At 42.4% G+C, this 13595-nt stretch overlaps 1 protein-coding gene across 15 annotated transcripts in view; it reads left to right on the top strand.

Moving 5' to 3' along the window:
- Positions 1 to 13595, top strand: part of EGLN3 (egl-9 family hypoxia inducible factor 3) — a 101704-nt gene that overhangs the window by 53521 nt on the left and 34588 nt on the right. For 9 of the 15 annotated variants that reach the window (XM_040970124.1, XM_040970125.1, XM_040970128.1 and 6 more), the window contains one exon: positions 10707 to 10786. The exons of 2 other annotated variants lie outside the window; for them this stretch is intronic. Coding sequence is in view for 2 of the 13 variants with exons in the window: in XM_040970121.1 (XP_040826055.1) it covers positions 12373 to 12379 (7 nt within the window). In the remaining 11 variants the exon portion in view is untranslated. Of the gene's footprint in view, positions 1 to 10706; positions 10787 to 12253; positions 12380 to 13595 lie in introns of those variants that run through there. 4 more of the 15 variants (XM_040970121.1, XM_040970137.1, XM_040970129.1 and 1 more) reach the window with 3 other exon arrangements.

Consider the following 13595-nt stretch of genomic DNA (forward strand, 5'->3'; position numbering starts at 1 on the left):
GAGGCCCACCTTCCAAGGACACACTCCCAATGACCCAAAGACCTCCCCCTGACCCAACCTCCTAACCACTACAGTTAGATCAAATCTCCACACTTAGTCTATAAACATTTTTGCAAGAGTTTTCGAGAGACAAGTCCCATCATAGTCATAACAGTGGTGGAGTTCCTGTGTTCAAATCTCAGTGGTTTATGAGACACGTACCACATGTATATTCCCTGTCTCTGGTCATGTAATGCCAAATACCCCTCCATACTCCCCCAGCAAGGAGATGAGGCCCCTAGACCTTGTACCACCAGAACCAGGGTCCAAAAACACTTTTCTTTATAAAGTATCTTGCATCAGTTATTTCCTTATAGCAGTGAAACTCTACTACATATAGACATTTAAGCTTTCAGAGAAAATTTTCTCCTTACATCACTATTACCAATAAAGCTGTGCAGATGCTTACAATTGTTGTCAAATCTGGAAAAGTTATCAGATTTCTATCCAATATAGCTGGAAAAATCAGAGGCATTTTCCATAGGCTGGTTTCTAGTTCATCTATTTCAGACCTGTTTCTCCTCTATTCAGCACATTTGCACTGTGGTCATTCTTACTGCAGTACATCCTGGGACTGCTCACTTTGGTGTCGGGACAGCTAACATGCAGATGGGCAGTGAGGGGTGCTCAGGAACTCAGCACAGAGCTGAGCTGAACAGATCAGAACAGAACAGAGTTGAACAGATCAGAAGTAGAGGCAAGAGAAGGCAGAAGGTCAAGGAAAGTCCTGTTCATTTTTCTATGAAACAAAATAAATGGTGGAAGCAAAAAAGTCAGAAGTAGGGTTGCCCTATGTAGCAAGTGAAACTACAGACACATTTAATTTGCATGAAACATAAACTGTCTCATTCTTTGTATGAAATTTAATTCTCACTGGAGTCCTGTATTTTTCCTCACAATCCTAGGCAGGCCTTGAATTCAAAAGTGAAGTTCTAACGTCATATTGATAAAATGGGAGAGCTAATCAAATGATTAGTAAAGGGAGAGTCCAATTCAGATTAGAAACCAATTTGAGAAGATGAATTTGCTTACCTTGATTAGATATTATACAATGTGAACAGGAAGCATGACATCACATGGTAGCCCATGAAAGTGTAATCTGTATACATTTGATAAATATTTTTTAATTAACTTTTTTAAAGAGAGACTGGCGTTGTGGTGCCACAGGCTAAGCACCTCTTGTAACTGCAGCAAACCCTATCAAAGTGCTGATTCAAGTTCCACTTGCTCTGTTTCCAATCCAGCTTTTTTGTTCATGTACCTGGGACTGATTGCACGATAGCTCCAATACTAGGGCTTCTACCACCCGTATGGAAAACCAGCATGGAGCTCCTGGCCCCTGACTTTGGCCCGGACCAGACTTGACTGTTGTGGCAATTTGAGCAGTGAGTCAGGGGAAGTGAAATCTCCTTCTCCGTGTGTCCCTACCTCTTTCTGTCATTCTGTCCTTCAAATAAATAAATAAATAAATAAGTCTCTCTTTGAGAAGATTAGAAATCAGAAAACTCACAGGAGGTGTGTTTTTCTAGCAGAGCTTAGTCGCTCAGGTGCATCTGCAATCGCACAGTCTGTGATTAAAGAAACAAGACTGAGATCACATGATCAGCTAGGCTTCTCTGTTTATTCTTCCATTTATGCTTTCAAGAAAACCAAGGCAGAAATTTTGAAAAGAAAGATGTACTGATTGTGGTCAGGAATCCAAATCACAGGATATGTTAGCATAAGAATTTTTTGTTGTTGTTGTATGCTTTTCAAATATTCCATAATATATTCACCCAAAGTAATAAATCCCGTGCTACTCAAGCAAATTATAAACAAATGATAGAAGCTGGAAGTTTTCCTCTCAAAAGAGGCTAAAGAACAGATCATTTGAAAGGAACAGATTTTATTGGTACGTCAATAGTTTTCACAACATAGATACTCCTCATTTTCAGCATACCCTTATCAAGAAAATGATGAAAAGAGTTGTTTTTTTTTTTAAAGAAAAGATAATTTGACAGATGGAGTGTTTTTATGTGATCAGTAGAAGTGATAAAATTGAATAAATTACCAAGATTTTATCTCCATTTTTGTAATTCTCGCTCAAGATTTAGAGATGGCAGATTGAATCAGTTGGGAAATAAATTTGCAAGTTTATAAAATGTCTAAAATAGGAATTAAAGACAAAGTTCTAACTTTTTTAAAGAGTGGTTTGCCTTAAGGAAACCTGCCAAAGTTCATTGCTTGAACGCACACCACAAAAGTTATGCAAATATAGATTCTGTGAGTTTACTGTCATTGTCTTCAGTGTCCAAGAATGAATAAAATTGTGAACCAAAAAAAAAACTGGAGCAACTAAAAGAAAAAATGAATTTCTATGTAGTTTCAAGTTAGAAATGATGTATTTACTATCAAGCTGGAGTAGATTTTAAATAGAACCATAATCTTTTGGTTTACAACAACGTCAACTGTTTTGATGCTAGAATCATGTGATCAAATCACTGGAGAGAGCCATCACACCTGTCTCTTAGAGAGGAGGACCCCCGATCAGTTGACATTAGGATCTCCTAAGGAAAGAGTGTGGTAAGGCTTAGATGTGAATTTTATCCAAAGTTTAGTTTTTTGTAAGATTTCTAAAAACTTGTTCAATAGGCAGAGTGACAGAGTAGAAGAGCAGAGAGAGTGTGGTCTTCTGTCTTCTGGTTCACACCTCAAATGGCCACAAATGCTAAGCCCAGAATCCCATGTGGGTCTCTCATGTGGATAACAGGGGCCCAAGTAGTTGGGTATTTTTTGTTGTTGCCTTCCCAGGTACATTAGCATGGAGCTGGACTGGAAGCAGAACAGCCAGGATTCAAAGCAGGGTTTCAGTAGTAAGCCACAATGATAGGACCACAAGGCCAACCTGAAATCTCATGTATTAAATGTCAGCCCATAGTGTGATGGTGGGACCTCTAAGTGGCAGAGTCCGGTAGGACAGCCTTAGGTCCCTGGGTATGATACCCTTGGAACCGATTAAGATATTGCAACTGAAAACTTCGTTAGTCCTCATGAATGTGAGTTGGCAAATGTCTAAGCCTGGCCCCATGCAGTCTCTTCTTTGGCCATGGGCTCTCTTCTTCCCACTGTGTTCCCACTGTCTACTGAGAGCTCCTCATCAATGTAGGGATGGTGCCTATATCATGGCCTTGAATTCCAGACCTGTGAGCTGAACTAATTTCTTTATAAAGTTGGGCTGCTTCTAAGGATTTTGTTGCAATAACTTAAAATGGACTAACACAGAGCATAAGCATATCACTTTAAGAAAAACCCTAGTATATACCTTCTCTCCGCAGTCCTCACATTGTTCCAAATGCAGCTGCTCTGGCCTTCACCATAAAATGAATGGGAAAAGGTAGTGGAACATTAAGTTGCTAAGAACAATGGAAGGTGGTATCTGGGAGGTCCTATTGAATCCTGTCTCCCATTTGATAGTTTTAGATGCTAACAGAGTGGGCAAAGGACCTATTCCAAGTCTCTTTTTCATCAACTGAGTGTTAAACAAGGGCTCAGTTGGTTGTCGTTGAATGAGAAAAAGGTTGACCTGCAAAGCTTTAGGAAATAGAAAGTTCTTCAGGGGCCTAGTATAACTCATCTAGCGCTCCTGGTTTTTGGCATACTCTCTATCCAGGATTTACATGGGGGATACTCTCTATACCCACCAGATTTTTTTCCCCAACTTTTGTTTGAGCTTGTCCTATAATGTCAGCTTTATGGATGTACTTTATTTATGTACCTTTTGATAAGAAGAGCATATGGTTAAGCAAAGAGGAAAATAGTTTAGCTTTTATACGGAAGAGATTTGCTGAGTTTTAAAGAGCAGAAAATAAGGACCTGGCACAATGCCCTACTGGTTAAATCCTTGCCTTGCAAGCACCAAGATCCCATATGGGCACCACTTTGTGTCCTAGCTGCTCCACTTCTCATCCAGCTCCCTGTTTGTGGCCTGGGAAATGGTCAAGGATGGCCCAAGGCCTTGGGATCTTGTTCCAGCTTGGAGTCACCAGAAGGCTCATGGCTTCAGATTGCCTCAAGTCTGGTCAGTGTGAAGACTTGGTGAGTGAATCAGTGAATGGTTCTCTATATTATGTATTATAAACAATTAGCAAGTAAGAAAATTTACAAAATCTATATGCTTAAATGTCAGGATGTACTACAATGTGTTTGAAGCAGAATTATTTCCATCAACAACTGAATCCATGGTGGATTTGTTTTTAAAAGCATTTTATAGTTTGTTGTCCTATAGGCATCTTCCCTTTTGTCGTAGAGTAAGATCCCTTTTCTTCAGATTAGATCATCATTTGTGTGTAAAAGAAAAATGTGTCAAGAGAAGTCAACTCTGGGGAAATAGGAAATCCAAAGGAAATCAGAATATGTAAAGTATACGTGTTGAGGTCTTACTTTGAGAAATCACTGGGATATTGTTTGGATAAAGCATGGCCTTAGAACAAAAGCCTTGATATCAACTTGGCTGACAGGGGAGTAATCAAATAACTAATTAATAAATTATTTAATAAATCTGTTAAATCTACAGCTTTCCTTTCCTTCTAACCAAAGCAGGGCATTTTTGCTGGCCCAGTTTTTTTTTTTTTTTAATTGGAAAGGTAGATACACAGAGAGGAGAGACAGAGAGGAAGATCTTTCGTCTGATGATTCACTCCCCAAGTGACTGCAACAGCTGGAACTGAGCCAATCTGAAGCCAGGTGTGAGGAGCCTACTCCAGGACTCCTATAGGACTGCTGGGTCCCAAGTCTTTGGGCTGTCCTAGACTGCTTTCCCAGGCCACAAGCAGGGAGCTGGATGGGAAGCAGGGCCGTTGGGATTAGAACCAGCGACCATATGGGATCGTGATGTCTGTAAGGTGAGGACTTTAACCACTATGCTATTGTGCCAGGCCCCTGCTGGCCCAGTTTGTGTGGCTAAAAACATGTCCTCTGTTTGTCTGGACAGCTGCTGGGCTCTCATAGGGCTAACAGCCAATGTTTTGTGATGGAGTATTCCATCTTTCTTTTTTTTTTTCTTTCCTGATTGGGTGAAAGGAGTGAGTCTGTGGACTCAGAGCAGGTACATAGCTCAGCTTCGTCACTCACTGGCTGTGTGTATTTGGAAGCAGCAATTGGCTTTAAAAAAATGTTTATTCATTTTAATGTACTTGAAAGTCAGAGTGGTTGAGGAAGAGATGTTCCTTCTGTTGGTTTGCTCCCCAAATGTCTTCAACAATCAGTATTGGGGTAAGCGAAACCTAGGGGTCAGGAACCTGGTTTGGGTCTCCCATGTGACTGTGCTTCCCAGAAGCATTCCAAGGAGCTTGATTGGAAGTGGAGGTGGGACTGGATCCCAGACACTATGAGATGCAGGTATCCCAGGAATTGGCTTAACCCGCTATATCTTAACACCTCTTCCAACCTCTGTGCTTTCCTGAGTCTCAATCTGTACAACTGTAAAACTGGAGTTCTTTAACTTGCAGAGCAGCTATGAATTTAAAGTGTACAAAGTTTTGTTTTCTGGCCTGAGAAAGTATTCAATCTATGTAAACTCCTTTCTAGCTCGTGTCCCCCTACCACCCTACGGGGCCGCTTCATTTGTAGTCCCAAACTTTGAGGGCAGCCTCTTCTGTCTTCTAGTCCTGTTTTGTTTTTGTTTTTCACCATTTCGGTGTCGAAAATCCCTCCTCTAACTACTTCTTTCTAACTCAGTATCATATAACCTGCCTGTGGCTTTTAAAGTGTTCCTTGGGTTTGGATAAGAGTTGCTGCGATTACTACTGCTATATGGCTAACTGATAAATAAGCCGTTAATGATACGAGACCATTTCTGGAGTAGGTAAATTGAACTTGTCATGATTATTCCACATTAGGATAATGCTAGGAATGCGTAAGTCAGAAAGCTTGTTAAGAGGGTTCAGGGTAGTGGTAATTCTTACCATGCCATACCTTACTAGTTTTAATAGTACAGCTGCAATGACTAGTGAGCCACTGATTGGGGCTTTTACATGTTCTTTGAATAGTCAAGGGTGGAAGCCATATAACAGTATTTTTGCTACCAATGTCATTATGGATGCTAATCATAGGAGTGTATCGGACCAAGAATTGATAATAGATTGGGTTCAAAAGATTACAATAGGAAGTTTTGGGATTCAGTGACATTTTGGATATAGATTAAAGCAACCGAAAGCATGATGAGCCTGCTAGGTTACCAGCAGGAAGTGTTGACCTGTGTTTAGTGGTTCTTTTGGATCCCTTCCTGGCTCCCTACCTAATTATTAATCAGTGGTGTGACTGAGTTTGGCTCCGAATAGGATATATAATGTAAGTATATATAATATAAGGATTCTATAGCTGAAAGTGTTTTCTTTTTTAAAATATTTTTTTATTGGAAAGGTAGATTTACAGAGAGAAGGAGAGACAGAGAGAAAGATCTTCCATCTGCTGGTTCACTTTCCAAAAGACCACAATGGCTGGTGCTGAGCTGATCTAAAGCCAGGAACCAGAAGCCTTTTCTGGGTCTTCCACATGGATGCAGGTTCCAAATCCTTAGGTTGCTTTCCTTTAGGCCATCCTACGCTGCTTGTGAGGAGGAAGTTGGATGAGAAGTAGAGCAGCCTGGACACCAACCAATACCCACAGGGATGCTGGTGCTTGCTAGGGGAGGATTAGCCAATTGAGCCATCGCACTAGATCCTGAACATGGTTGTTTTATTTCCATGCCCTTCTGCATCCTTTCCGCTGCACTTTGCATTGGTGATCTTATCTTGAACTGGGGCTTTAACTCAGCTATAGGAGGAAGGTTCCCGAACCAATTTCCTATCTTGATTCAATTGGCCAGTCTTCACCCTCTCTGTTTCTAAATCTCACCTGTTAAGTGGAGACTGAAATATCAGCAAGTAGCTGTTTTGCAAAACAGTCTTTGAATGCATATTAGTAATGCCTGTTTACCAAGCGCTTAGTGGATCTTTGTCTTGATACCAGCATATAACAGGGATGGAAAGACATGGTTTCTGTCCTGAGGGTTTCCTGGGTCAAAAAGGCTTTTACTGTCAGGTATGTGCAAGCCATGTATATGAAACAGGTGTCATTGAAAATAGAAATTTCTGCATAAATAGCATAGCATTGGTCTTTAATGCTATCCGTAAAGAATAAACCATTGATAGTACAATAACATGAATGAGGATAATGAAAGAAAGGCAGAAAGTACAGTTAAGAATAGAAAAGGAAGGGCCCAGTGCGGTGGGTTTGCCTTGTATGTGCCAGGATCCCACATGGGCGCCAGTTCTAATCCCAGCAGCTCCACCTCCCATCCAGCAACCTGCTTGTAGTCTGGAAAGGCAGTCAAGAACGGCCCAAAGCCTTGGGACCCTGCACCTGTGTGGGAGACCTGGAGGAAGTTTCTGGCTCCTAGTTTCAGATTGGAACAGCACCAGCTATTGTAGTCACTTGGGGAGTGAATCATTGGACAGAAGATCTTCCTCTCTGTCTCTCTTCCTCTCTGTATATCTGACTTTGCAATAAAAATAAAATAAGTCTTTAAAAAATAATAGAAAAGGAAGAAATAAAGCATAAAGAAAAAAACTGGAGTTGTGAAACCACAGAAAACTCTTGGAATCTTGAAGAGAGATAAATGTCAACCAATTGAACAAACATATTTGAGTTACCTCTGTGAATTCCAAGGACTTGCAACTCACTAAGGAAGATTGTGGAAATTCATTGTAGCCTAGATTAGGATAATTATTAGTACATCCATTTGGGGGCAGGCATGGTGGTGCAGCATGTTAAGCCGCTGCTTGGGATCCCACATCCCATGATGGAGTGCCTGGGATCAGCTTCCCCTTCCTGCTCTGTGCTCATCCTGCTAGGCAGCAGGTGACTGTCTAAGGACTTGGGTTCTTGTCACCTACATTGGCCACCTGATGGAGTTCTTGGCTCCTGACTCCTGGCTTCAGCCTGGACCAATCTTGGCTTGTTGGGCACTTAGGAAGTAAACCAGGGCATGGAAAGTCTTTCTCTCCCTGTCTTTCACTCTCACAGGAAGGCCATTTCCTTCTTGTGTGCTGTGTTCACGGGGCTTCTTTCAGTTCTTCCAACACACCAAGTGTGCTCCTGCCTCAGAGCCTCCTAGTAGTCAACTCTTTGTGTGAAATGTAGGTTTCTGTTTAAATACCATTATTTTAAAGGAACCTTTACCAATAACCATAGCCAAGACAGGTCACATTTGGCAAAATACATTTGTAACATTTAAAAATAAGGTCTATACAGGCCAATGTACAGTGGTGTAACATGACATGCTGCTAATCATCTACCTGCAAGGCCAGCATCCCACATGGGCATCGGTTTGATTCCCAGCTCCTCCATTTCTGATCCAGTTGATTGCTAATGGCCTGGGAAAGCAGTGGAAGATGGCTCAAGGCCTCGGGTCCGTGCACCTACATGGGAGACCCAGAAAGAAGAAGTTCCTGGCTCCCAGTTTCAGACCAGCCCAGGCCATTATGGCCATGTGGGGAGTGAACCAGTGGATGAGAGAAGTCGCTCTCTCTCCATCTCTGCAACTCTGGTTTTCTGGTGAATTAGAACAAATAATTTTTTTAAGATTTATTAATTTTTCTTGGAAAGTCAGATTTACAGAGAGGACAGACAGAGAGAAGGATCTTCCATTCGCTGGTTCACTCCCCAAGTAGCTGCCACGGTTGGAGCTTAGCCAATCCAAAGCCAGGAGCTAGGAGATTCTTCCCAATCTCCAACGCAGATACAGAGTTCCAAAACTTTGGGCCATCCTCTACTGCTTTACCAGGCCACAAAAAGGGAACTGGATGGGAAGTGGAGCAGCCTAGACACGAACTGGCACCCATATGGTATCCTGGTACATGCAAGGCAAGTACCTCAGCTGCTATGCTACCGTACTGGGCCCAGAGCAAATCTTAAAATAAAAAAATCTATATGATATGAATGTAATAAAGGACTAGCAAAAAGTTAATAAACGATTGAGAAGATGTTTACAACATGTGTTATAGTCAAGGGGCTTAGTTCTCAAAATTATAAAATATTTCTACAAATCAGAAAAAGATGAGCAAAGGATGTGAACAGATCACACACACACACTCAACCATGAGGAAATGACACTCACCTATCATAATAAAGATGCAATTTTTCACTACCAAATTGACAAAGATAAAACAATATTGTTAATGATACCATATCCCCAAGAGCATGGGAAGTAGTTTCTCTTATATCCGGCTTCTGGGAATATAAGTTGGGATGACTTCTCCAGAAGGTAATGTATAAAATTTATGAAATCTACAAATATACAAACTCCTAAAGTCATGAACATTTCTTCTAGGAATTTTCCCTAAAGAGATATTCATGAGTGTGGGAAATGATATTCAAGGGAAGTTTGAGTTCATGGGATTAGAATTAAAAAGTAGATTTATTTTGGTGAAAATTGAAAATCACGCACACTCGTGCAATGTATGTCACAGCAAGAGGCTGGGACAACACCATCTGGTTGTCTCCATGGGGGGTGAGTAAATAAATTAGAGTGCCTTCATGCACTCAAGTAGTGTGTAATTATTGAGAAGAATGAGCTAGATCTGTATGTGGCACAGGAGTGCTGGGTACATTTTATATTGGCTGCAGACGTTTTATGTTTATATTCTTACAGAGTGGTCCTAAAATTGTGCTAGACCTCCTGGTTCCAACATTCCAGGCAGGCAGACCCACTCCTGGTAGTAAGAGAGGTTCCACTGTGCAGTGAGGGAGGAGGCTGTGGGCTGGGGCTTGGGGAGACAAGTGGGGATGGAAGAAAATTGAGGATTTGCAAGCGTTCCACAGGGAATGTGATATTCACCACACTTTGGAATCCACTAATGTTCTGTTCAAGGCTGGAGCCACCAGCCTCGCTTAGCTTCCCATCCTCTTGTCATTAAGGCTCCAAAACCACTTCTACTCTCAAATGAGGACCGGGGACGGTCCAGTGTTTTACTTTTTCTTAAAAATGTATTGATTTATTTTCATTGGAAAGTCAGATATACAGAGGAGAGACAGAGAGGAAGATCTTCCATCTGATGATTCACTCCCCAAGCAGCCATGATGGTCAGAGCAGAGTGGCTTCGAAACCAGGAGACAGGAGCCTCTTCCAGGTCTCCCATGTGAGTGCAGGGCCCCAAGGCCTTGGGCTCTCATTGACTGCTTTCCCAGGCCACACGCAGGGAGCTGGTTGGGAAGTGGAGCTGCTGGTATTAAAACTGGCACCCATATGGGATCCCAGTGTGTGAAAGATGAGGACTTTAGCCACTAGGCTACTGTGCCAACCCCCTTTTTTAAATATTTATTTTGTCCAGTAACTATCATGCATTACATCTCACTTCTCTGCCTATAGTCAGCCCAGTTCTTCCCACCCTTGATGTGACCTTAAGCAGCTCAATCTGCCCAACCCCTCTAGGCATTGTTTGCTTTCCCTGGTTTTACTGACCCCTCCCTATGACCCAACTCCTCATCCTTTCATGTTCATCATGAAGATTCCAATTCACTGAAGGTGTTTGCAGGACATTCACTGAACTCCCCAGCTTGGAAGCAAGCAGCACTCTGAGCAGTCTTTATGTTTTGAAATCTACATAGATATTCACTTTCCCTGTTTCCTTTTTGTACTTGACAAATAGAGCTTCGCCTGAGGAGTTCTGGAGGTGCGTGTTTTGAGGAGGATGAAGAAAGACCTAGCTGCATAAATGAAGATGTGAAGTTAAGTGTTCATTTTTAATGTGTTATTTATTTTTAGAAATGTATTTGAGAGGGCCTGGTAGCCTAGCAGCTAAAATCCTCTCCTTAATACGCCAGGATCAGATATGGGCGCCAGTTCTAATCCTGGCAGCTCCACTTCCCATCCAGCTCCCTGCTTGTGGCCTGGGAAAGCAGTTCAGGACAGGTCAAAGCCTTGGGACCCTGTGCCCACGTGGTAGACCTGGGAGGTTCCTGGCTCCTGGCTTCAAATTGGCACAACTCTGGCTGTTGCAGGCACTTTGGGGGTGAACCAGTGGATGGATCTTTCTCTCTGTCTTTCTTCCTCTCTGAATATCTGACTTTCCATTAAAAATAAATAAAATTTAAAAATATATATATCTGACACAGACAAGAAAGACAATAAGTTCCTATCCACCCGTCTACCACTGATTGCCCACCTCCCCATCCTCCCAAAAGTTGATAGCAAGCCAAGAGATGGAACTCAGTTCAGAACTCTCACATGGATGGTAGGGCCCAAACACTGTGGCCTCCCAAGAAGCTGGAGTCTCAGTAGGATGGCACTTGAACCCACGCACTTCAATATGGTTCATGGGTGAACTAGCAAGTGGCTGAACAGCTATTGCACCGAAGACATGTCCCTTTGAGAGAGAGAGAGAGAGAGAGGGAGAGAGAGTTTGTGTGTGTGTGTGTGTGTGTGTGTGTGTGTGTGTGTGTGTGTGTGTGTGTGTTTTAAATCATTACAAGAACAGAAACAAAAGCAGGAGAGAACACTTGAAAATGGAGGGGCAGGCTTAAGAGTAACACCATTGTATTCAGTAAGACATTTCATTTACTAGCCTAATTTTCTCCTTCCTCCTTCTCCTTTCCTAAATAAAAAGCCATCTAAAGCCATTGTTTGGAACTAAGTTCCTGCACTAGACCCCAACAGATCAAACTAAATGTCAACTTGGAGACACCCAAGTTTTCATATTTCCAAGCTGAAGGGGAGCTGTTTATCTGACTTTCTGAGGTAACAGGCAAATTTCCCGAACAGGCCAGTTTCAGTTCGCGTGACAATGAAGTACTCACTGCCTAAATCCTCCTGCAGAAGGTGGACCCGAAGGGAACTAGTTAGCTGTTCCCCTGTTTCTCTGTTTCCTTGTTCCTGCCTTACAAGGGAAGGAACTTTCAAATGACCAGTGTCTCAGTTCCTGTTTCTACCTTCTTCTGCTATTTTCTTTCTTTTTTCCTCCTTCCTTTATTCCTTCCTTCCTCCTCCGTTTTCTCTTTCTATCTTTTTTTTAATTTTCTTTCTTTCTTTCTAGGTTTGTTTATTTTCATTGGAAAGGCAATTCCGATTGGCAGAAGTAAGGAGATACGGAGAGAAAGATCTTCCATCTGCTGGTTCACTCCCCAAATGGCCTCAATGGCCAGAGATGAGCTGGTCAGAAGCCAGGAGCCAGCAACTTCTTCTGGGTCTTCCATGTGGTTGCAGGGTCTCCAAGTCTCTGGACCGTCCTCCACTGCTGTCCCAGGCCACAGGCAGGGAGCTGGATGGGAAGTGAAATACCTGGGTCACACACTGGCAATTATGCGGGATCCTGATGCATGCAAGGTGAGAATTTATTCACTGAGTCATCGCACCGAATCCTTCAATTATTTTATGACTGTAAAATCTGTTCATCGGAGCTCTGGAATTGAAGACAAAACTAGTTAAGACCTAACTGATTAAAGGTTCAAAAAGTAAGATTATAAATTCTTGTGGTTTTATTCTTTTATATTTTTTTCCTTTTAATAAATATAAAAATAGCTGAAGGGGAGCAGGTATTGTTGTGAAGTGTTAGCTTGCACTTGGGACACTCACATCTCGCATAGGAGATCCTCGGCTGGAGTCCCACCTCTACCCCCATTTCTTTTTAAGATTTATTTTGGGCCCGGCGTGGTGGCGTAGTGGCTATGGCCCTTGCCTTGAATGTACCAGGATCCTATATGGGCACCGATTCTGGTTCCTGCAGCCCCACTTTCCATCCAGCTCCCTGCTTGTTGCCTGGGAGGACAGTTGAGGATAGCCCAAAGACTTGAGTTCCTGCAGGTTCCTGTGGAGACCCAGAGGGACTCCTGGCTCCTTGCTTCTGCTTGGCGCAGCTCAGGCCGTTGAGGTCACTTGAAAAGTGAGTTATTTGACAGAGGATCTCCCTCTCTGTCTCTACTCCTCTCTGTGTATCTGACTTTGCAATAAAAATAAAATAAATCTTTAAAAAGATTTATTTATTTATTTAGCTTTTTTAAGGATTAATTTTATATTCTTGAAAGGCAGAGTTACTGCCGTAGTGGGGAGAGAGTGAGAGAGATTCCATTTGCTAGTTCACTTCCCAAATGGCCTGCCTCACTAGCTGGAACTGGGCCAGAGCCAAACCACGAGTCACGAGCTCCTTCTGGGTCTCCTATGTGGGTCTAAGGGCCTAAGTAACTGAACAGTCTTCCACTGTTTCCCAGGCATATTTGCAGGGAGCTGAATCAGAAGTGGAGCAACCAGGACTCAAACTGATACCCATATGGGATTCTGGTACTACAAGCTACAGTGTAACCTGCTCCGCCAGAGTGTCAGCCCATGTATCACTTTTTTAAAAAGATTTATTTATTTTATGTTATTTATTTTTATTGGAAAGCCAAATATACAGAGATAAGGAAAGACAGAGAGGAGGATCTTCCATCTGCTGGTTTATACTCCAAGTGGCCTCAACGGTCAGAACTAAGCCAATCCAAAGCCAGGAGCCTGGAACCTCCTCTGGGTCTCCCACATGGGTGCAGGGTCCCAAGGCTTTGGGCCA

The sequence above is a fragment of the Ochotona curzoniae genome, unplaced genomic scaffold (assembly GCF_017591425.1).
Source record: "Ochotona curzoniae isolate NIBS_2020 unplaced genomic scaffold, NIBS_Ocur_1.0 scaffold_4701, whole genome shotgun sequence".
Classification (NCBI taxonomy): Eukaryota; Metazoa; Chordata; class Mammalia; order Lagomorpha; family Ochotonidae; genus Ochotona; species Ochotona curzoniae.